The following is a 25126-nucleotide window of genomic DNA, read 5'->3' as shown; positions in this document are numbered from 1 at the left end:
ACTGTCTTGTGGCCGGCGGTACAGGCACAGGGCCCCTCATATTACAACGGTGTGTCTGACGTTGGGTGCGCACCACCACCGCCAGAGACACTTTATTGTACTATGAGGGACCCAGTGGCAGTGCCGTCGACCAAAAGCGGCCACACCCACCTCTTCAGACAAACAGCACTCTCAAGGGTCCAAGCGCAAAGTGGCGATAGCACGGCCCCGTGTGGGGAGTTTGGCCATTTCGTGAGGTGGAAACATGTCGTATGCTGGACAATCAGGTGAAGAAAATTACGAGATTGGAAAAGTCATTCAGAATAGTCCACAGGCAAGACCTTTTCATAGGAAAGCTAGGTGTCAGCCGGGCAGGGTGGGGCAAAAGATTTTGAAATCCAGTTGTGGTTCATTTTAATGAAGGTTAGATCATCTACATTTTGGGTAGCCAGACGAGTCCTTTTTTCTGTTAGTATTGAACCTGCAGCACTGAATACTCTTTCTGATAGGACACTAGCTGCCGGGCAAGCAAGCTCCTGCAATGCATATTCTGCCAATTCTGGCCAGGTGTCTAATTTGGATGCCCAGTAATCAAATGGGAATGACGGTTGAGGGAGAACGTCGATAAGGGATGAAAAATAGTTTGTAACCATACTGGACAAATGTTGTCTCCTGTCACTTTGAATTGATGCTGCAGTACCTGTCCTGTCTGCGGTCATAGAAAAATCACTCCACAACCTGGTCAGAAAACCCCTCTGTCCAACGCCACTTCTGATTTCTGCCCCTCTAACACCTCTGGTCTGCTGGCCCCTGGAGCTCGTGTGAGAACGATCACGGGCGCTGTGTGCAGGGAATGCCAGAAGCAAACGGTCAACAAGAGTTGATTGTTTTGTTGCTAATATTAGTTCCAAGTTCTCATGTGGCATAATATTTTGCAATTTGCCTTTATAGCGAGGATCAAGGAGGCAGGCCAACCAGTAATCGTCATCGTTCATCATTTTTGTAATGCGTGTGTCCCTTTTGAGGATACGCAAGGCATAATCCGCCATGTGGGCCAAAGTTCCCGTTGTCAAATCTGCGGTTGTGCTTGGTTGAGGGGCAGTTGCAGGCAAATCTACGTCACTTGTGTCCCTCAAAAAACCAGAACCCGGCCTTGCCACGCCACCAATTTCCCGTGCCCCCGGGAAAGCTTCCTCATTAAAAATATACTCATCCCCATCATCCTCCTCATCCTCCACCTCCTCTTCGCCCGGTACCTCGTCATGTACACTGCCCTGACCAGACAATCGCTGACTGTCATCAAGGCTTTCCTCTTCCTCTGGTGCAGACGCCTGATCCTTTATGTGCGTCAAACTTTGCATCAGCAGACGCATTAGGGGGATGCTCATGCTTATTATGGCGTTGTCTGCACTAACCAGCCGTGTGCATTCCTCAAAACACTGAAGGACTTGACACATGTCTTGAATCTTCGACCACTGCACACCTGACAACTCCATGTCTGCCATCCTACTGCCTGCCCGTGTATGTGTATCCTCCCACAAAAACATAACAGCCCGCCTCTGTTCGCACAGTCTCTGAAGCATGTGCAGTGTTGAGTTCCACCTTGTTGCAACGTCTATGATTAGGCGATGCTGGGGAAGGTTCAAAGAACGCTGATAGGTCTGCATACGGCTGGAGTGTACAGGCGAACGGCGGATATGTGCGCAAAGTCCACGCACTTTGAGGAGCAGGTCGGATAACCCCGGATAACTTTTCAGGAAGCACTGCACCACCAGGTTTAAGGTGTGAGCCAGGCAAGGAATGTGTTTCAGTTGGGAAAGGGAGATGGCAGCCATGAAATTCCTTCCGTTATCACTCACTACCTTGCCTGCCTCAAGATCTACAGTGCCCAGCCACGACTGCGTTTCTTGCTGCAAGAACTCGGACAGAACTTCCGCGGTGTGTCTATTGTCGCCCAAACACTTCATAGCCAATACAGCCTGCTGACGTATGCCAGTAGCTGCCCCATAATGGGAGACCTGGTGTGCAACAGTGGCAGGTGCGGATGGAGTGTTTGTGCGACTGCGGTCTGTGGACGAGCTCTTGCTTCTGCAGGAGGACGAGGAGGAGGAGGAGGAGGGGGTGCGAACGGCTACAGACAACTGTTTACTAGACCGTGGGCTAGGCAGAACTGTCCCAAACTTGCTGTCCCCTGTGGACCCTGAATCCACCACATTTACCCAGTGTGCCGTGATGGACACGTAACGTCCCTGGCCATGCCTACTGGTCCATGCATCTGTTGTCAGGTGCACCTTTGTGCTCACAGATTGCCTGAGTGCATGGACGATGCGCTCTTTAACATGCTGGTGGAGGGCTGGGATGGCTTTTCTGGAAAAAAAGTGTCGACTGGGTAGCTCGTAGCGTGGTACAGCGTAGTCCATCAGGTCTTTGAAAGCTTCGCTTTCAACTAACCGGTAGGGCATCATCTCTAACGAGATTAGTCTAGCTATGTGGGCGTTCAAACCCTGTGTACGCGGATGCGAGGCTAAGTATTTCCTTTTTCTAACCATAGTCTCATGTAGGGTGAGCTGGACTGGAGAGCTGGAGATCGTGGAACTAGCGGGGGTGCCGGTGGACATGGCAGACTGAGAGACGGTGGGAGATGGTATTGTTGCCGCCGGTGCCCTAGATGCAGTGTTTCCTACTACGAAACTGGTGATTCCCTGACCCTGACTGCTTTGGCCTGGCAAAGATACCTGCACAGATACAGCAGGTGGTGCGCTAAATGGTGGTCCTACACTGCCGGAAGGGATGTTGCGTTGATGACTAGCTTCATTGGCCGAGGGTGCAACAACCTTAAGGGACGTTTGGTAGTTAGTCCAAGCTTTCAAATGCATGGTGGTTAAATGTCTATGCATGCAACTAGTATTGAGACTTTTCAGATTCTGACCTCTGCTTAAGGAAGTAGAACATTTTTGACAGATGACTTTGCGCTGATCAATTGGATGTTGTTTAAAAAAATGCCAGACTGCACTCTTTCTAGCATCGGATACCTTTTCAGGCATTGCAGACTGAGCTTTAACCGGATGGCCACGCTGTCCTCCACCAGGTTTTGGCTTTGCCACGCGTTTTGGGCAAGATACGGGCCCGGCAGATGGAACCTGTGGCGATGTTGATGCCTGCTGCGGCCCCTCCTCCTCCTCTGCTTCAGAACTGCTGCCGCCTGCACCCTGTTCCCCCAATGGCTGCCAATCGGGGTCAAGAACTGGGTCATCTAATAACTCTTCTTGTACCTCCTGCGCAACTTCGTCTGTGTCACCGTGTCGTTCGGTGGTATAGCGTTCGTGATGGGGCAACATAGTCTCATCAGGGTCTGATTCTTGATCAGCACCCTGCGAGGGCAATGTTGTGGTCTGAGTCAAAGGACCAGCATAGTAGTCTGGCTGTGGCTGTGCGTCAGTGCACTCCATGTCAGATTCAATTTGTAATGGGCATGGACTGTTAACTGCTTCACTTTCTAAGCCAGGGACGGTATGTGTAAAGAGCTCCATGGAGTAACCCGTTGTGTCGCCTGCTGCATTCTTCTCTGTTGTTGTTTTTGCTGAAGAGGACAAGGAAGTGACTTGTCCCTGACCGTGAACATCCACTAACGACGCGCTGCTTTTACTTTTACCAGTTTCACGAGATGAGGCAAAAGAGCTAGAGGCTGAGTCAGCAAGATAAGCCAAAACTTGCTCTTGCTGCTCCGGCTTTAAAAGCGGTTTTCCTAATCCCAGAAAAGGGAGCGTTCGAGGCCTTGTGTAGCCGGACGACGAACCTGGCTCCACAGCTCCAGACTTAGGTGCAATATTTTTTCCCCCACGACCACCTGATGCTCCACCACTACCACTACCCTCATTACCAGCTGACAATGAACGCCCCCGGCCACGACCTCTTCCACTAGACTTCCTCATTGTTTTAAAAACGTAACCAAACTAACGTTATTTGTTGCAGTCACACAACTTACACGGTGAGCTATAACTTCTGTATGATTTAGCTACCCCTTTACAGGTTGGTGAGACCACAGCGAAAATCAGGCCCAATGTTACACACTCTTTTTTTGGTGGCTGCAAATTAGAGAGATGCCCCACACGCAGGACTGTCACTGAAGCACAAATGTTAATATTAATGTCACACTATTATTTTTTTTTTATTTTTATTTTTTTCAGGAACACTTTAGAAACCCCCCAAAAAAAAAAAAATAGATTTTTGCAGGGAGAATTTAGAAAACAAATGTAACAAACTATATGCTTTCTATGGGCCACTGAGTGAGAGATGACGCACACAGGAATCAGGAGTGGCACACAAGCCCAGAGGCCAATATTTTTCTACCAATGATTGATGGAGTTATTTTCTCTGGTAGATTTTGGAACCCAAATCAAGGAAAAAAAATGTAGGCTTTCTATGGACCACAATTGGAGAGAGAGAGAGAGAGAGATGGCACACCCAGGAGTCAAGACTGGCACACAAGCAGAAAGGCCAATATTAATCTCCCACTGTTTTTTTTGGTTGTTTTTTTTTTTTTTTTTTTCAGGGAGACTTTAGAAAAAAAAATAATAAAAAAAATATGATTTTATCAGGAAGAATTTAGAAACCAAATAAAATAAAATGATTTTTTCAGGGAGAATTTAGAAAACAAATAAAACCAAAAATAGGCGTTCTATGGCCCACTGACTGAGAGATGACGCACCCAGGAGTCAAGACTGGCACACAAGCAGAAAGGCCAATATTAATCTCCCACTGTTTTTTTTGGTTGTTTTTTTTTTTTTTTTTTTCAGGGAGACTTTAGAAAAAAAAATAATAAAAAAAATATGATTTTATCAGGAAGAATTTAGAAACCAAATAAAATAAAATGATTTTTTCAGGGAGAATTTAGAAAACAAATAAAACCAAAAATAGGCGTTCTATGGCCCACTGACTGAGAGATGACGCACCCAGGAGTCAAGACTGGCACACAAGCAGAAAGGCCAATATTAATCTCCCACTGTTTTTTTTGGTTGTTTTTTTTTTTTTTTTTTCAGGGAGACTTTAGAAAAAAAAATAATAAAAAAAATATGATTTTATCAGGAAGAATTTAGAAACCAAATAAAATAAAATGATTTTTTCAGGGAGAATTTATAAAACAAATAAAACCAAAAATAGGCGTTCTATGGCCCACTGACTGAGAGATGACGCACCCAGGAGTCAAGACTGGCACACAAGCAGAAAGGCCAATATTAATCTCCCACTGTTTTTTTTTTTTTTTTTCAGGGAGACTTTAGAAAAAAAAATAATAAAAAAAATATGATTTTATCAGGAAGAATTTAGAAACCAAATAAAATAAAATAATTTTTTCAGGGAGAATTTAGAAAACAAATAAAACCAAAAATAGGCGTTCTATGGCCCACTGACTGAGAGATGACGCACACAGGAGTCAGGAGTGGCACACAAACCCAGAGGCCAATATTTTTCTACCAATGATTGATGTAGTTATTTTCTCTGGTAGATTTTAGAACCCAAATCAAGGAAAAAAAATATAGGCTTTCTATGGACCACAATTGGAGAGAGAGAGAGAGAGAGAGAGAGAGAGAGAGAGAGAGAGATGGCACACCCAGGAGTCAAGACTGGCACACAAGCAGAAAGGCCAATATTAATCTCCCACTGTTTTTTTGGTTGTTTTTTTTTTTTTTTTTTTTCAGGGAGACTTTAGAAATAAAAATAATAAAAAAAATATGATTTTATCAGGAAGAATTTAGAAACCAAATAAAATAAAATGATTTTTTCAGGGAGAATTTAGAAAACAAATAAAACCAAAAATATGCGTTCTATGGCCCACTGACTGAGAGAGAGAGAGAGATGGAACGCTTAGTACTGGCACACAAGCCCAAAGGGCAATATTAATCTCCCTTTTTTTTTCCAGGGAGAATTTCTGAAACCCAAAAAAAAAATAAAATAGGCTTTCTATGGCCCACTATTTGTGAGAGAGATGGGACGCTCAGGACTGGCACAGATGGCACGCTCAGGACTGGCACAGAAGCCCAGAGGCCAATATTAATCTCCCTTTTTTTCTGGGAGAATTTATAAAACCAAAAAAATATTTAAATAGGCTTTCTATGGCCCACTATTTGTGAGAGAGATGGCACGCTCAGGACTGGCACAGATGGCACGCTCACAACTGGCACAGAAGCCCAGAGGCCAATATTAATCTCCCTTTTTTTCTGGGAGAATTTATAAAACCAAAAAAATATTTAAATAGGCTTTCTATGGCCCACTATTTGTGAGAGAGATGGCACGCTCAGGACTGGCACAGATGGCACGCTCACAACTGGCACACAAGCCCAGAGGCCAATATTAATCTCCCTTTTTTCAGGGAAAATTTATAAAACCAAAAAAAAAATTAAATAGGCTTTCTATGGCCCACTATTTGTGAGAGAGATGGCACGCTCAGGACTGGCACAGATGGCACGCTCACAACTGGCACACAAGCCCAGAGGCCAATATTAATCTCCCTTTTTTCAGGGAAAATTTATAAAACCAAAAAAAAAATTAAATAGGCTTTCTATGGCCCACTATTTGTGAGAGAGATGGGACGCTCAGGACTGGCACAGATGGCACGCTCAGGACTGGCACAGAAGCCCAGAGGCCAATATTAATCTCCCTTTTTTTCAGGGAGAATTTATAAAACCCAAAAAAAAATAAAATAGGCTTTCTATGGCCCACTATTTGTGAGAGAGATGGCACACTCAGGACTGGCACACAAGCCCAAAGGCCAATATTAATCTCCCACTGTATTTTTATCAGGGAGAATTTATACACCCCACAAAAAAAAATACAGAAAAATGAAAAGGCTTTCTATGGCCCACTATGTGAGAGAGATGGCACACACAGGGATGGCACTCTAGCAGAAATGCCAAATTGCCAATCTTAATCTCCCACCAAAAAAAAAAAAAAAAAAAAAACAGGGAATGTCCTACAATTACTATCTCCCTGCCTGCAGTAATCTCAGCCAGGTATGGCAGGCAGCTACTATCTCCCTGCCTGCAGTAATCTCAGCCAGGTATGGCAGGCAGCAATAAGGAGTGGACTGATGCACAAATGAAATAAAAAGTGTGGACAAACAAAAAAGATAGCTGTGCAGAAAGGAAGGAACAAGAGGATTTGTGCTTTGAAAAAAGCAGTTGGTTTGCACAGCGGCGTACACACAGCAATGCAGCTATCAGGGAGCCTTCTAGGGCAGCCCAATGAGCTACAGCGCTGAGGGGAAAAAAAAAAAAAAAAAAAATTCCACTGTCCCTGCACACCGAGGGTGGTGTTGGACAGTGCAAATCGCTGCAGCACAAGCGGTTTTGTGGTTAATGGACCCTGCCTAACGCTATCCCTGCTTCTGACAAAGCGGCAGCAACCTCTCCCTAAGCTCAGATCAGCAGCAGTAAGATGGCGGTCGGCGGGAACGCCTCTTTATAGCCCCTGTGACGTCGCAGACAGCAAGCCAATCACTGCAATGCCCTTCTCTAAGATGGTGGGGACCAGGACCTATGTCATCACGCTGCCCACACTCTGCGTTTACCTTCATTGGCTGAGAAATGGCGCTTTTCGCGTCATTGAAACGCGACTTTGGCGCGAAAGTCGCGTACCGCATGGCCGACCCCGCACAGGGGTCGGATCGGGTTTCATGAAACCCCGACTTAGCCAAAAGTCGGCGACTTTTGAAAATGTTCGACCCGTTTCGCTCAACCCTACTGACAACTGCAATATTACCTTCTTAAAGGGGAACTGTCACCAGGTCAAAGAAAAGAAAAACAATGGATTACGTAGAGTAGCAGCAGGAATAAAATAGCAAAAATGGACACTTTTTATCTGGTGATGGGTTCTCTTTAAAATATCAATAAACATTAAAGGGGTATTCTCAAGTTCTTAAATTACTTTAATTAATTGGACAGCATGAAAAAAGTAAGTTTGCAATTGACTTTATTTTTGTATCTGCTGTCATTCTCTTGTGATGACAGCTTTTATCTTTCATAGTGTACAGCTGGTGTTCATGGAGCTTGGCCTCCAGATCCTGGCTGAGAGTGCACAGTAGTTACATTTCAAAAGAGGAGTTAACGTTTAACATCCCAGTCAGTTCTCTCCAACTCATTGATTTCTATATCACAGTTATCTGCTCCCCTCCCTCACTCTGCCTCTCATCTTCTGACAAATACTGTTTTAAATCACCAGCCGGCAGCTTTCAGAGCAGATCTGCAAATCTTGGCTCTCTGCTCTTGCTTATCTCTATATCTTAATATATACTGACCTTGTAATGTCTTCGCATCCTATTCCATCCATATGTGTCCGGATCCCAGAATCCAAGCTGCAGAAGTTCACCGACCTCCATATTGGGACACCCAAGTGATAGGTGTCAAAATATGGAAACTTGGAAACTGCTAGTGGTACCAGCCACTTGCACGATACCACCAGCAGAACACCATCACGCCACACACACACATACACATACACACACACACACACACTGTATACACAGTACGCACCACACACACACAAACACACACTATATATGCCTTACACACCACACACACACACACACTGTATATGCCATATGCACCACACACTCACTGTATACGTTGAAAGCAGCCTCTTGCGCGGTACCACCAGCTGAACATCGTCGCAAACATGCCACCGGGATCATCCAAATGATTCACTGACCGCCGCCATCTTTGTACAGGAGGAGCGCATGCGCAGTTTTAATGTGACCACAGCTATCTGTCAGCACAAAGATGGTGGCAGTCAGATTTACTGCACCTGCGTGAATTCCGCACAGGCGCAGTGAATCATTTGGCTGGTCCCTCTACAGGCAGAGGAAGCCGATCACATTAAAGGAGTTTTCCCACAAACAAAAATTAATTTAAAAAATTGTCTGTGTCTGACCATGTACGGAGCATACCACATCTCCTGGGCAGGGGAGGAAGCAAAAGACAATACTGACATTACATCAGGGGATCACAGAGGATTTTTTTTGTCAAGTAAAATATTTCACTGACTGTTTTTAAACAATATTTTACCTCACAAAATGTATCCTCTGCGATTTCCTGCTGTAATGTCAGTATTGTCTTTTGCTTCCTCCTCTGCCCAGGAGTTGTGGTATGTTCTGTACACGGTCAGACACAGACAATTTTTAAAATGAACTTTCACTCATGGGAAAACCCCTTTAAAAAGCAAATATCAGCACCAACATGGCTCCTCCTAAAAAGTATGCCAATGTCAAAGAAGAGAGCAGAGACGGGAGAAGTCAGCACATGGGGAAAGAGAGTGGACAGGTGGGTGAGCACATGGAGGGAGAGATTCTCAACGCTGCAAAGCTTGCCCCCATCGTGACATTACTGCCTTCCCAACACAATAGCATCGGGCCTCCATCTAGTGCAGATATAATGATAATAATGTACATCGTCCAGAACTAACCACTGAACACTAAATGTTTTACAGCAGATCTTGTGCTGAGTTTTATTATTTCTACACTAAGCAGCAATACGGAGGATTATTATAAATATTCAAATAACACTTTTAATTCATAATTTAAAAAAGAGCCACACATTATGGCCCTACTGCCTATTCAGGCTCGGTGTTAGTCAAAGTTCCGGTATAGGAAAGGCTAATAATTACAGAAGCCCTGTACATATAACCCTTCTCGGTACTAGAACTGTGACTAACACCGAGCCTGAATAGGCATTAAGATCCCGACACCATCCCCTCATGAATCCAAGTAGGAAGAAATTAAATGGGAGAAAGTAGAAACTTCTACAGCAAGTCTTTTAGGGTCCGCTGTGGACTGCCCCGTAAAGGTGGTAGTTTAGGGTCTCAGGGCTAGTTTATCCTCGCAGGGTTCTATAAAACATTTTCAGGATGAAATGCTCACCAGAACCCAATTTGAAAAAGGTAATCCCCAACTACAGGATCACCTCCACTCCACAGTCCACAGAAGGAACTAGGTGAGATGATTCCAATTGTAATATCTAGATGTCTGTGTTATATGTTTTTCCATCCTGTTGTTTAGCTTAAGTCATAATGCGTGGCTCTTTTTAAATGATGAATTAAAACCTATATTTTAATATTTATAATTTTAATATTTATAATAATTCTTCATATTGCTGCTTAGAGTACAATTGATCAGGGAGTGATACTGGAGATCGGACTGATCTCTATGATCCTATGCTTTAATTTGCTATAATTCTACTAATACTATAGTTCTACTAATCACCAGAGCCATCAATCATGGAGGAGTGCCCACCCTACCAGAAACCAGTAAGGAAACTATAAGGAGATTGCATTGCTCTGAACTGCTCAAGAGACAACCCGAGAATAATTCTTTAACATTGTCATCATTTTCCAGAACTCACCACACTGTCCTTGGGTATTATGACCAAACCGGTCATAGGGCAGATTAATAGAAAAACTTAAACCATTGAATGTAATATTCACTTGGAGTTCTGATATTTCCATCACATAATTAATGCCATTAATATAAATTTTCACCCCATATTTCTTATAAGGGGTTCCAACAATTTTTCCATTCACAACAACCTAGAGAAAGGGAAACAAAGTAACAATTAAATTACTTAAATTTTCAATTGGTTTTTGCACAATATTGCTGAGCTTGATGTTCAGGGCATTAGAATATATTTTACCTGTATTTTGATGCTTTTTGAAACACCAACCACAAGTTGAATTTCTTGAGAATTATAGTGAACAATCAAGTTACGAGGGCAGGAGACCAAATCTTTTGTTCCACAGTCGTAGTTATCAATGTATATTGAAAGGTTATTCTTCTTCTCTATTTCCTCCACTAGAGTATAAGTGCAGGTACCTTGAAAAGTGTAGTAGGTTCCATCAAATGTCAAGTAGTGCGGATCACCCCAGCCAGAGCACTCGCCTGTATTATAACATACACATTGGTTATTGGTAACCATGGAAGAATAAGATCTCGAAAATGTACAATCTACAAGAGGTTGTTACATATAATGTTACCTAATAGAAAAGTTAATTGGTATACTCACAATCACACTGCCAGTGCCAGCAGCATTGGTTATCATCAGGTACGGCTATCGGTGCCTTCCCACTGGCACATGTGATCATTGCTGGAGGATCGCACTTCAGTTCTCTAAGCTCTACTGTGTGGTTTTCCAGGCATTTAGCCATGGTGCAATTTTTCACCATCCAAGTTTCATTGATCTGCAGAGAAACACAATTTCTTCTAAAGATAAATGCTTAAAGAGAAAAAAATGGCCCAGAATATAAAATTTAGAGAACTGTGAATCCAAAAGATAGCCACTACTCGTGCCCTCAATAAACAACCCCGTTGTGTCACAAAATGTCCTTGTCTAACGAGGCCTCCATAAATCATTTGTCCAATATGACTATGTTCATGTGGCCCAAGCCTCTATGGTGCTTTATTTTCATTAATCAAGATGCCTATACATCTTAGATAACTGTACAGCTATCCTTCCCAACTGCTTCATAAGAGAACAGAGTAAGCCATAGCCAAGCACCACCGGCAGATTATTTCCCCCTAAAAGAAAAGAGTGTTCAGATTCTAAAAATCTGATATTTTTCTCCATTTACATAATTAATCAGAGAAGATTTTGGAGGTCCTTATACATATTTGATGGTTGATCCATTCCCACCAATATCGGAGGGTTCTGCTTGTATCTAATGTGTATAGGGACCTTCGCCACAAGGGTAATGCATCCCAGTCTGAGGGCAGTATAAAGTAAGGGCATAGACCCACATTTCAGCTCTGTGTTACTTACTGGACTTCTTGCTGCTGTTTTGAAAAGTAATCATGTAATTATAGAGTGCTCAGTAGAGAAATCAGCTATTTCGAGCAGTCCCAAAGACAATGAATGGAGTGGAGGCCAAACATTTACTCTTCCACTCTATTCATGACTGCGTTGAAGAGCATCAGAAAAGATCTAAAGTTACCTACCTCTCGAAATTGCTCAAATGAACATCCACGTTCCTGAGTTGTGGGTGACACCATTGGTGTTGTCTTTTTGGGACTTGTATGTATGTGTGTTGTGCTGTATTTTGTGGAAGTCATCTGTGCTGATGTAGAACTGGGTGAAATATCTGATGTCGATTTCATTGAGGTACTTGCTGGAGTAGGTGTAAAGCAAAGCCAGTAGTTCTCTTCAATTTTACATTCCATGCTGCAAACGACTTCGTGACACCAGGTTTCGTTGATTACTTTGCTGATTATTTCAAGTCCTGGGTGATTACATATATACATTTTAATGGTAAATAGAAGGTAATTAGGTCCCAATTTATCATTAGCATTTTTTTAAGTCACTTTTCTTTTTTGATTCGTGGCTTTTCTTTTTGGCTGAGTTTTTTTTTTTAAATGGCGCACGTGATTCATGAATTTGGTGCAAGGTCAAAAGTGCTCTTTATTTTTGTCATTAACCATTTTTTGGCACTTTTCAGCAACAAAAATCAAAAATTCTTTGAAAAGTTGTAAAAATTCACCAAGTGAAAACTCCTCCAGAAACCATACTCCATGGATGGACTATAGTGAGATGTGCCAAATAAAAAAATTACATTTGGTAAAAGTCACATTTCATGAATCTGTAGAAAACATTTGGATGGGTAAAGTTGTCGAGGAAAAGTAAAAAAAAGACAGACAACTTAAAAAGGTGCACAAAGTCTAGAGAATGTGGCACAAATACAAAAGCCACTCAAAATAGAGGAAAATTATCAAGAAAACTGGAGGAGTATGATGAATCGGGGCCTTAGTCTAAAGCCAAAATACATACAATTAAGAAGGTTCTGTCAGCTCTCCTGACATATCTCTCCACATTTTAGTGGTAACATTTTTCACATGTGTGATTTATCCGTATTGTTTTCATGGATAGAACATGTACTCATTATAATCTATCAGGCTTCTCATGTGTGAATGTTTTTTATGTTCAGGTATCCACAAACCTAAAAATGAGACATGGCCATTATTGACCTGAGTCTTCGATGAATCTCACCAGTGCAGGTCTCTGTCAAAATCCTAAGCAGCTCACTGATGGAATTCCAATGAATCTTGCATCCAAGTGCTGTCTGGTTTTCAATGACTGTTTCCTTCATTAGTTTTTCTTTTCATATGATAAAACTGATATGTAAATTGCCTCCTAAGTTATATGGCAAGGTTTAATAAAGAGTCTACAGGGTGGGCCCTTTATATGGATACACCTAAATAAAATGGGAATGGTTGGTGATATCAACTTCCTGTTTGTGGCACATTAGTATATGGGAGGGGGAAAACTTTTCAAGATGGGTGGTGACCATGGCGGCCATTTTGAATCAGCCATTTTGGATCTAACTTTATTTTTTCCAATGGGAAGAGAGTCATGTGACACATCAAACTTATTGAGAATTTCACAAGAAAAACAATGGTGTGCTTGGTTTTAACATAGCTTTATTCTTTCATGAGTTATTTACAAGTTTCTCTTTGTTTACAGCCATTGATATGTCGCAGTGGTTAACACGTGAGGAGCGGATGGAAATTGTGTTGATGTCTGGTGAACGCAGTAACCGGGTCATTGCAGCAGATTTCAATGCAAGAAAACTGTTACTATTCCCATTTAATTTAGGTGTATCCATATAAATGGCCCACCCAAAAAAGGTTGCCTCATCACTGAACAAAATGTTCTATGGAAACTGAGGGTCCTGTTCCAATTTTTGTTTAGGTGTATCCATGTAAATTGCCCACACTGCATATCGAATTTTAGAATTGCTACAACTAATACGTGACACTAGAATTTAAGTCCTCTTCCCCTCTGAAGAGGCAATTTGCAAATATAATTTTCCAGGGGAGCACTATATGGCCTATAAGTCTCCTTACACTGGTATGCCAGGCATGTCACGCTAAACAAAGAGTGGCATTACTCCTTGGACCCCAGTCAGTGGCTTTTCATACAGCCAAATCAGATATCGTGCTTTGCACTAGAAACACGCAACACCTCAAAACACGTCTGCAAATTGAGATTCTGGTTTGGCTTTTTCCTAAGACATGGGATAAGGCTTGTTAAAGGGTCAATTTGACTTTTAAGAATGCTACTTCTAATAGGTGCTACTGGAGTTTAAGTCCTCTTCCCCTCTGAAGAGGTAATTTGCATATTTAAGTTCCCAGAGGAGCATTGCATGGCCTATAAGTCTTTTTACACTGGCATGTCAGGTATATTTATTTCCATAAGGGCAGACATTACTCCTTAGACATACAAACTGATGAAACTCTGAGGATAAAGATTGACACACTAACCAAATACTAGAAATCTAGCACACTGATGAAAATAATGCAGTTTTACTTATGAGAAAAACAGCCATCTGCAGGAGTAGGTAGCTGGCTGTGAGACTCAGCCAGACTGTCCATGGTGAATGCAGATACAGTTTATGAACATATTTGCCTTCCTGCTCACTGGATAAGTGCTGGGCATGCAAAATAACAAGTAATGACATCACTTCCTTCTCTAGACCCAGCAATCATGTGATGGCTGGTCGTAATGAGGAAGCAAGAGCTTTTGGGTCCTAAGAAATCTAGTCAGCTGTGCTATGTAACCCGTGGGCTGAAATTTTCTTGTAACTGGAGTTAATATTCCAGTCCCAGTTACAGAGTAAATGAGATTAAAATATAAAAGTATTTAGATTTTGAAATTCCCCCAAAACATCTTTTAAGACCTTATGGCAAACAAAATATCTGAAATAAATAAGAAGCAGGAAATAAACAAATAATTAACCCCTTCATGACCTGGGGTATTTTCATTTTTGCATTTTTGTCTTTCGCTCCCCTCCTTCCCAGAGCCACAACTTTTTTATTTTTCCGTCAAAATGGCCATGTGAGGGCTTATTTTTTGCAAGATGAGTTGTACTTTTGAACGAGACCATTAATTTTACTATGTTGTGTACTAGAAAATGGGGAAAAAAATCCAAAAGCGGTGAAATTGCAAAAAAAAAAGTGCAATCCCACACTTGTTTTGTGTTTGGCTTTTTTGCTAGGTTCACTAAATGCTAAAACTGACCTGACATTATGATTCTCCAGGTCAGTACGAGTTCATAGACACCAAACATGTCTAGGTTCTTTTTTATCTAAGTGGTGAAAAAAAAAAATCCATACTTTGCTAAAAAAAAAATTGAGAAATTTTCCGATACTTGTAGCGTCTCCATTTTTCATGAACTGGGGTGGGGTGAGAGCTTATCTTTTTGCATGCGAGCTGACATTTGTAATGATACCATTCTGGTGCAGATACATTCTATTGAACACCCGTTGTCGCGCTAAAAAAAACCTTAATTCTGGCATTTTGAATTTTTTTCTCGCTACGCCGTTTTGCGATCAGGTTAATCCTTTATTTATTGATAGATCAGGCGATTTTGAATGCAGTGATACCAGATATGTGTAGGCTTGATTTTTTTTTTTATTGTCTTATTTTAAATGGGGCGAAAGGGGGATGATATGAACTTTTATTTATTTTTTTTTTTTCATATTTTTAAAAACATTTTTTTTTAACTTTTGCCATGCTTCAATAGCCTCCATGGTAGGCTATAAGCTGGCACAACTCGATTGGCTCTGATACATAGAGGCGATGCTCAGATCGCCTCTATGTAGAAGAATTACTGCATTGCTATGCACCCATTGCTATGGGTGGCGCTCATAGCAATCCGGCATCAACAATGATAAAGGTCTCATGGAGACCTTTGGTTGTCATGCCGATGCACCAATGACCCCCGATCACATGACGGGGGACACCAATGCTCGCATTTCCGGCCGGATGGCCTGAAGCACTTGTTAATTGTCGCTGTCTGAGTTTTTAGCGGCATTTAACTAGTTAATAGGTGCAGGCGGATCATGATTCCACCAGCACCTTTTGCAGGCACATGTCAGCTGTTCAAAACAGCTGACATGTCCCAGATTTGATGTGGGCTCGCCGCCAGAACCCACATCAAAGTGGGGGTTCTGCCATCGGACGTACTATTCCGTCTGATTGCAGAAAGGAGTTTAAAAAAAAACTACCAATCCGAATTGCTGAGACTAGACGTGTCCAAAATATAAAAATAATTGTTACGGAAAGGGAAACAAATTTTAACACAAGGTCCTTTGTGATCATAAAAAAGATTAAACAAGTGTGAAAAACAGACACGTTTCCTTTATTTTCCCATTATTATAGCCCAATATTGGAAACGGAAAATAAATAAATAAACTATGCAAATTAAGGTCCTCATATCATGAAAAAATATCTCAAAATGATTTGAATATTCAAACTGGGAAATATTTTAAAGCTCTTTAAACTACATGTTTGAACTGGTTAAGGAGAGAATAAAATCTTTTTATTGTTTTGCTTTTTTTTTTTGCAAATTGCAACCTATTCTCTGTAGGATTAGTTGCTCAAACATAATGTCGCAGATTTTTCTTTGTATTATCTACATATTTTGTGGATTTTACATAGATTTACATTGCCAAAGAAGAGAATGGAACTATTTTGCAAACTATTGGGCACTTTTCCAGTTTGAAAATCTACAGTTTATTCCCAAATACTGAATTTTCTTTTGCAGTTCCATAATCCTAACATCTAATGCATTATTTGCTGATAACACATTTTATTAATAAATTTAGCAAAATATAAAAAGTAGTGCACAACATTTATGCTAAGCCATTCTGAGATATTGGTGGAGTTACCTGGGGGGTATGGGGTTCCATGATACATACAGACACAGATTGGAGGATATGAGATCTTTTTCCCATTTACAGAACTATCAGGTGATGTCTCGGTAATAGTAAAGCCGGTAGAGGATGTCGTTGCCATTGTTGTCTCCAGTTGACTGGCTGTAGTTAAAGATGATGTAGTGGTTTCTGTGAAATAGCAGTGAAATATACGTAAATAAATTACTTTATTATATGCTTTCCTCATTTTTAATACGCAACATTTGTTCTTATTTTTCATAATTCTTTCATTGAATTTTATTCTAAAGTGTAACAGCTCATCATAGCTCAAATATGAAGCACATTGAAGTGCCATTTTTTATTTGTTTTTTTGGTGGGGTTAAAATTTGTTTCAATTTTACTTCTATATTCCATCCATTGTTGTATGGCTTGTCGTAAGTTTTTTCTTAAACCAAGTCTCTTTATGTTTTTGCAATGTTGCTGGAGTACATGTGATAAAACAGCACTGATTCAGATCAGTAATACACAGGCTTGAATGAGTACTAGATTCACTAAAAAATGGTAGTGTTTTGTCAGTCAAAGGCCATTGGCTCAAAAAGGCAACCTCAGACAGACTTGGTACTAGCCACTCCATATGGAGATCCCAGATGAAACCCTAGCTTTCACCATTAAACATCTATGCAGGAATCTGAACTTTCGAAGTGGTCCCTGGGTTGCTTCCATGCAGTAGCTGCTGGCTGGAGGAGCAAACCTAAGGGAAGAGAAGCCTAGCTAGCCAAGCAACTGGAGTGATAAATCAAGGTACAAATCCAGAAATAATCAAAAGCCTTAGTCAGTGGGATAGCCAGAGTCAGATGCCAGGTAATAAATCAGTTTCTGGTCAATTAGGGGAACGAAAGAATAAGACTTGACCAAGGTACAAGTTTGGTCTATATCAGGAATCTAAGATCAAACTAGCACTAGAGTCACAGTAACAATATCTGGCCGGTCAAGAATAGGATCCTGAAAGTTAAAGTAGAGTGTGGTGCTGCTGCAAAAGTCACAACAGAGAGCTGGTTACACCAGCTGGGCTGCTGGTTAGCACATATACCCATTAGTCTGGCTTGGCAAAAGCAAAGTTCCACCAGTATTTCTGGTAGCACAATGGCTGAACCACCCAGAGGCACTAACCGGGACATTTCCTCTATCACTAGCGCTACCAACCGAGTAAAAACTAAGGTTGCAGTAGTTGCAGGAGCAAGTCTTGGTGGTGAAGTGACAGGTACAGATACATAAACAAAAATGTAAAATCTTATTGAACATCTTAAATCCTTGAAGACTTACATTCACCAACACATTATGAGACAGGCTGACTTACCTGGTAAAGATGGAACTGTGTTTTGCGTATCGTCTCCTGTAGATTGTACCGGTATAGTAGATGACATTTGGGTCATACTTTCTTCTGTAGTAGTTTGGGAGCTACCAGCTGAAGTGGTTTCTGTAGTCGCTCCTGACATAGCTTTAGAGGTTGAGGTGGCAGTAGTTTCCGTATCTTGGGAAGTTTTAGGTTTGGTTGGAATAGTTGAGGATGAAGTTGCTGTAGTCTTAGTAGTAGCTATCGGCTGAGTACTCATGAATGTAGTAGAAGAATTTCCTATGTATGTTGTGGTCTCTTGGGTTGTTGAAGTTGATTTGACGGAGATTGCTGTACTAGTAAAAGTATTTGCTTGAGAAGATGAGCTTGATGTAGCTTCTGAAGTGGCTGATATTGGTTTTGGAGGATCATATGTGCCTTTACTAGTAGTTGAGGTAGTCAGTGAAGCTATAGTGGTTACTTTAATATTTCTGGTTGATACCGATGCAGTAGAGGAGTCTTTATTAGTTATAGCGGTGAATGAAGTTGTGTTAGTGGTGGATAATATTCTAGTGGTAGAACTAGTAGTGGATGATGGTATTACAGATTTAGAAGCAGTATAAGTACTTGTTTTAGGAATGGATGAGGTGGTGCTGGTCATACTTCCTTTACTGGTGACTACACTTGAAGTTGTAGGAGGTGAGGTTGTGGTGGTAAGTGGCATAAAAGAGCTACTAGTCGGAGAAGGAGAGGGTAAAATTGTGATAGATGTCGTAGTAGGGAATGATATGATGGTAGTGGCTGGAGCCTCAGTAGTTGATGGGGGTCTGGATTTAGGTTTTGTGATTTTTGTTCCGGCTTTACTTGTACTAGGAGGAAATGTCCTGGTGGTTGCCTTTGTAATGGTTTTAGTACTATGAATATGATCTGCAACAATAAAACACATTATTTAGATATGCACAAAATAGAAAACCCAGAAAAACATCATATTACGTGTAGCATATAATACATGTATTCATTATTTAAGTGATCAGTGATGCAATTAAGGGAGGTCAACAGCTCTCATTGAAAAGTCTTACTTTTCGGGCAATGTTCCATGGAAAACAAAATACACACAGTGGCTCATAACAACAACCAAACCAGCAAAAACCCAAGCAAAGACAACACTGTTTAAAGCTGTTTGCCCCTCATCAGTACAGATCAAAGTATTGGTTAGTTGTACTTATGTGGGAAGTCCCCAAAACAGTTGGGTCTCTGTTTTTGCTAGTAAAAACTATTTGACGTATTTTTTAAAGGAAAATAATTCTTAATAAATAGCTGGGTCTCTTCAAAGAGAGTTGATACACCCTTAGCTGCATCAAAGGCTTCTCCTACCACCTATTAGTACCCTTCTCTCTGCTGAAAAACCTTAAAACAGTGTTTCTTTCAAAGGGTCACAAGTTACAGTCAAGTAATACATAAATCATATGTACCATCACAGACATTGTAGTAATGATTTGTTGTGTCAGATTACAAACATCTTCTGCCACCCTGTTTCTCCAAAATTTAAAGATCATACGTTTATCATTGAATGTTTAAGGGTATGTGCAGAGCTTTGGACGTAGAGCATGTTTGCTGCGTCCAAAGCGCTACCGTCTATTGAACACAGGGGAATCCGCATGTGTACACTTTACCGTATGCATTCACCGCGTCCAATACATTGTATGGGTGAAATTTCTCATGCGCTGCATGTGCGTCTCCGCAGGTGAGCCATCCACTATCCTGTAACAGCTGGATGCTGTGGGTTACATGCTGCACAAGTACGCAGCATCCAACACACAACATTTACTGATCGTGGGCACATACTCGATATATTTGATATCCTTTTTACCTACCGTTTTGTGAATTCACAGTCGTCGTAGATGCTGACCCTGGCGTTTTGATATTTATTCCAAAGGCTGTGCAGAAAGAAAAAAAAAATCTGCATAAATTCTGAATATCGAAAATTTTGCGTTAAAAGCCACACAACATCAGCTTGCATACTTTACTATCGTGTTCGCTACACTAAAAACTATGTTGTTATTATTATACAGTTCAACATCCACACTAGTCAAAGGGTGACTGCACCCAAGTTTTTTGGGGAAGGTACACTGGCTACATACACGTGACGTCTGTTAAACAAAGACAAACCAAATGGGTTTTTCATGAAGAAAACAGTTTTCTATTAAGCTTATTTTTTGTTGGTTTTATCAGTCGATTCCTAAATATTTTTTCTGATGGTTTTAGCGACCTGTGATTTTTTTTGAGAGTTTTCCCTTTTTGGTGAATTTTTTTTTCTGTAATTTTCCAGGTTTTTTTTCTCCTCTCCATGTTGAAGAAACCGCTAACATTTTTTTTTAGCAAAAACTTTGGCAAAGTTCTCAAAAAACCCTCCAGTCATCTTCTGGATGTCGTTTAAACTATCTCATTGACTTGTACATTGAATTGTACAGTAAAGAGTTATTCAAAAGCCTACACATGAGCACAGCAAGTCGTTTTACATACCATTACTTATGTTTGTCCTTTTGAATTTTTTTTATCGTTTTTTTCACGCAGTATATATCAGGCTGAAATCTAAGAGCCTGGACTGCTAGGGTACAATTTTGTTATAGTGATACTCTAAGTTGTGGCTCTGCATCCTACAGTTTTCCTGTTGAGATGCTTTTACAAGTTGGGAAATGTAGTTTAAAAGCAGATGGAAAGTAACAGGTGGAAAATCAAACTGATTACTGTTCTAACTTAAGCAATTAATTCTCTCCGACGGTCAGTGACGCACACAAATAAACCTTATCATAGTGCTGTGTTTTGCCACATATAACAAAGAGACTTGATAGATTTTTTCCCATCAAAACCCTTTCCATAACCAAGTTCTTCAGAACAGAGTCAAGAACAGATTTGTGCCACGTAGTAGCAAGAGGCATGAGACCAATTGCACTAATGCAGCCACATAAGATATATACTGTAGACTTTTGCCCTTGCTGGTCTGAGCTGGTGAGGAACACTTGAAAGTGAAGGTGTGAACGTGAGACCTCATCTTACTGGAACTATTATTCGTCATGCCACCTCACGATTGATGTAAAAATTAACTTGTCTCCTGTGAGATTTATTGTAGACCTCTTCCTTCACTTACTTGTAGTTGGGGAAGTGGTGACACGTGTAGATGTGACAGGAGTGGAGCGAGAAGAATGAGAACTTGCTTCTTGGAACTTTGTGGTCTTTGTCCTTCTTGTGGTTGTGTTGGTCCCAGAACTGGTGACGGTGGTGATAATAGGGGTGCTGGGTGTAAGTTTTGAGATTTGTGGGGTTGTATGGACGCACATTTCGGGCAGTCTACAGCAGTAGACTTGTACCTCATAGTTGTGGCACAAAGGAATGTAGTTCTGCTCCTTGTTATTACAGATGAGGCCATTGGAGACATCGCATGTTACCTTCTGGCCAAGCTCATGTAGTGCTTTGTCTGGCCAATGTTCTGCTCTGCAGGAAATGTGTAACGGTCTCTCACAAATATCAAATCCAGCCTGTCTGATATTGTGGTATGTTTCATCATCTCCTTCATTTTCATATTTAGGGTAACTCGCACTAATCCATTCCGACCATGAACAGGCCGGTGTACAATTTTGTGCTGCAAGAGGAAAAGAGAAACAGAAAAAGTATATTATTTCTAAGTGAAATACTAAACACAACTGCAAAGAACGTAATGAAAATGTATATTCAGTTATAAATTGTGGATACTGATATAAAATACGGCATAGTGTCCTTCGACATGTTTGTAAGTGATGAGTGCAATTAACACAGGTAAATGTCATGAAACCAATGGTATCATAGCCACCTTCTGAGATTATTATTATTATTATTTATATAGCACCATTGATTCCATGGTGCTGTACATGAGAAGAGGTTACACACAAGTTACAGATATCACTTACAGTAAGCAAACGAACAATGTCAGACTGATACAGAGGGGCAAGGACCCTGCCCTTGCAGGCTTACATTCTACAGGATGGTGGGGAAGAAGACAGTAGGTTGAGGGTTGCAGGAGCTCCGGTGTTGGTGAGGCAGTAGCTTCAGTAGTGGTGAGGAGGCAGCGGGGTCAGTGCAGGCTGTAGGCTTACCTGAAGAGATGGGTTCTCAGGTTCCGTCTGAAGGATCCGAATGTGGTTGATAGTCGGACGTGCTGGGGGCAAAGAATTCCAGAGGATAGGGGATATTCAGGAGAAGTCTTGGAGGCGATTGGATGAGGAGCGAATAAGTGTGGAGGGGAGAAGGAGGTCTTGGGAGGACCGCAGATCACGTGAGGGAAGATATCAGGAGATTAGTTCAGAGATATATGGAGGAGACAGGTTGTGGATGGCTTTGTAGGTCAGTATTAGTAATTTGAACTGGATATGCTGAGGGAATGGGAGCCAGTGAAGAGATTTGCAGAGGGGGGAAGCAGAGGAGTAGCGAGGAGAGAGATAAATTAGTCGGGCAGCAGAGTTAAGGATGGACTGGAGAGGTTCAAGGGTGTTAGCAGGGAGGCCGTAGAAAAGGATGTTGCAGAAGTCAAGGCGGGAGATGATGAGGGCATGCACAAGCATTTTAGTAGATTGATGGCTGAGGAAAGGACGGATTCTGGAGATATTTTTGAGCTGGAGGCGACAGGAGGTGGAAAGAGCTTGGATGTGCGGTTTGAAGGACAGGGCAGAGTCGAAGGTTACTCCGAGGCAGCGGACTTCTGGTACGGGGGAAAGCATGATGTCATTGATTGCGATAGATAGATAGCTCAGGTAAGGAAGATCTATGGGATGGAGGAAAGATGATGAGTTCAGATTTGTCCACATTGAGTTTGAGGAAGCAAGAGGAGAAGGAGGAGGATATGGCTGATAGGCACTCTGGGATTCTGGACAGCAGAGCGGTGACGTCTGGGCCAGAGAGGTAGATCTGAGTGTCATCAGCATAGAGGTGGTCCTGGAATCCATGGGACTTTATGAGTTGTCCAAAGCCAAGTCTATAGATTGAGAAGAGTAGGGGTCCTAGAACAGAGCCTTGGGGAACTCCAACAGAGAGGGGGTGGGATGAGGAGGTAATGTGTACAAGTGGGAGACACTGAATGAGATGCTCTTATTATAATTACACATATGTACTTGTTGGTGTGAGCTGGTAAGTAACACCGGGAAGTGAAGACGTGTTAACATGTACCCTCTCCTGGGACAAGGTTTCATATGATCAAAGCTCATCAGTAAAAAGAATGTTAAGTTCCATTTATACTGCAATATAACCATGGACAAGTGTTACTAGGAATGTTTATTTCACAACAACTTTGCAGTGTAAACAGGCCGATCACTTGAATGAGCAAAACGCTCGCTTGTCGGGTAAAATGATCTTTTGTTCTTCACAAATGATCATTGTTCTTACCAGCTCGAAATCCTGTGTAAACAAATATCTTGCTGTCGAAAACAATAATAGACTATGCGCACTGAATGATCTATTACAACTCTGTTCAGTGCACATCATTGTGTAAACAGGCCAATAAATTACTGCTATTCGGTAAATATAGAAGGTATGAATTAAAAACCTTGCAAATACTCTCCGGATCTCATCTTTCCATGAGCGCAGCCTGCACATCGTGATAATCTCCGCTTTGCCAAGCTATAAGGTGACTACAAATGATGAGCGAGCTTGGTTGGATAAGGTTTCTTAATCAAGTGTTTCCGGCATGCTTGAAAAATATGCTCAAATCAACGTGGCTGCATGTCTCATGGCTATTCGACAACCGCATCACATGCGTGGATTGCCTGTTTCTTAGACAATCCCTGCATGTGTTGCAGCTGTCGAACAGCCACGAGACACGCAGCCACGTCGATTCAAGCATATTTTTCGTGCACACTGAAATGCTCAATTAGTACTCGAGCATGCTCGCTTATCACTAGTGACTACACATATTACCATACTATGAAGGTATTTTTAATTTTTTTCTAAATAATTTTTAGAAATAATGCACCATTACTTCTAATGAAATGCCTCCAAATGGAAAGAGGAACATTAAAGTACAATAAGTACCCTTTTCTAGGGATGCCTGATTGCAACTTGCAGGGAGCTGACAAAGAATTATGAGTATTAGGCATCATTTTATTTACACATAGCCCCCAAATTGTAATCATAGGACATGCAGTATACTCATAAACTAAAATCACATATTACACGGCTTTAAGTCTCCTCATCTCGGCATGCTTAGCATGTCGATCTCCGCAAGGAGAAACAATACTCCTTGGGTAATGATTCCTTATAACACGGTTGCTATTGATTTTGGTTACTTTGAAAGGTCATGGGAGCAAGAACAGTTAGGAAATTTTTGTTTTTAGCCCTTTCCCCATTTTTGGATCTATTAGTATAACATTTATATACTAATGATCATGAGTTAATAGGTCTCTAATAAAGACAATTTCTTTTTATGAACATTATAAACATTGCACAAATTAATGTAAGAACAAGCTGTAGCAATTTTACCCTCCGTGTCTGCAGTTGGAGAGACGGTAGGAGTAATGGAGGTAGTGGTGATGGATGACGTACTGGAACAGGAAGAGATTTCTACACAAAAATAAACAGATAAAATTAAAAAAATTAATGGAGCCAAGTAACGTAAAGAAGTAACTTATTACATATTTTGAACAGAGATTTCTCTTTTGATATGTTGTTTTCTCTCACCAATTTCATATATTTTTGTGACCCAACATCAAGATACAACCATGGAAATATCTGATAATTCTCTTGGTTCTAAAATCTTTGATCAACAATAGTAGAAACAAGAACAGTGGCAGATTATAATGAGGTCAATTTGGGCGGTAGCCCAGGGCCCAGTGGTGTGGGGGGACCCTGGGCAACCGCTCAGATTGACCTCGGCCGCCATCAGGGCATTACTGCCCTGACTGGCGTATGGGCCCATGGGCAGAGGGGGCCCGCATCGGGCCCTGTCTCATTTGCTCACCGAGCCCCCCCCCCCTACAGGCACTGCGGCAGTAAGGCTATTGACGTCCAGGTGCGGGCCCACACGTCAATAGTTAACAGCCGCCAGCCAATCAGAGGCTGACAGCTGACATGTGACGCAGCGCGCATGTCGCCGGTGTCTGACG

The 25126-nt window shown here is 41.5% G+C and overlaps 1 protein-coding gene and 1 long non-coding RNA gene across 2 annotated transcripts in view; one reads left to right on the top strand and one right to left on the bottom strand.

Annotated features, from left to right (window-relative positions):
- Positions 1-25126, top strand: part of LOC138649157 (uncharacterized) — a 197375-nt gene that overhangs the window by 62400 nt on the left and 109849 nt on the right. The gene's annotated exons all lie outside the window — the stretch shown is intronic.
- LOC138649155 (mucin-2-like) overlaps positions 1-25126 on the bottom strand; it is a 134053-nt gene that overhangs the window by 32698 nt on the left and 76229 nt on the right. Inside the window, exons 28-36 of the mRNA XM_069739322.1 lie at positions 24504-24584; positions 21148-21639; positions 19874-19936; positions 18024-18926; positions 16682-16855; positions 11954-12234; positions 11025-11199; positions 10656-10900; positions 10368-10551 (exon numbers count right to left, since the gene is read on the bottom strand). Of these exons, the coding sequence (XP_069595423.1) occupies positions 10368-10551; positions 10656-10900; positions 11025-11199; positions 11954-12234; positions 16682-16855; positions 18024-18926; positions 19874-19936; positions 21148-21639; positions 24504-24584 (2598 nt within the window). The remainder of the gene's footprint in view (positions 1-10367; positions 10552-10655; positions 10901-11024; positions 11200-11953; positions 12235-16681; positions 16856-18023; positions 18927-19873; positions 19937-21147; positions 21640-24503; positions 24585-25126) is intronic.

The sequence above is a fragment of the Ranitomeya imitator genome, chromosome 9, assembly GCF_032444005.1.
Source record: "Ranitomeya imitator isolate aRanImi1 chromosome 9, aRanImi1.pri, whole genome shotgun sequence".
Classification (NCBI taxonomy): domain Eukaryota; kingdom Metazoa; phylum Chordata; class Amphibia; order Anura; family Dendrobatidae; genus Ranitomeya; species Ranitomeya imitator.
The sequence above is the reverse complement of the archived record's forward strand: the minus strand, read 5'-3'. Positions and strand labels throughout refer to the sequence as shown.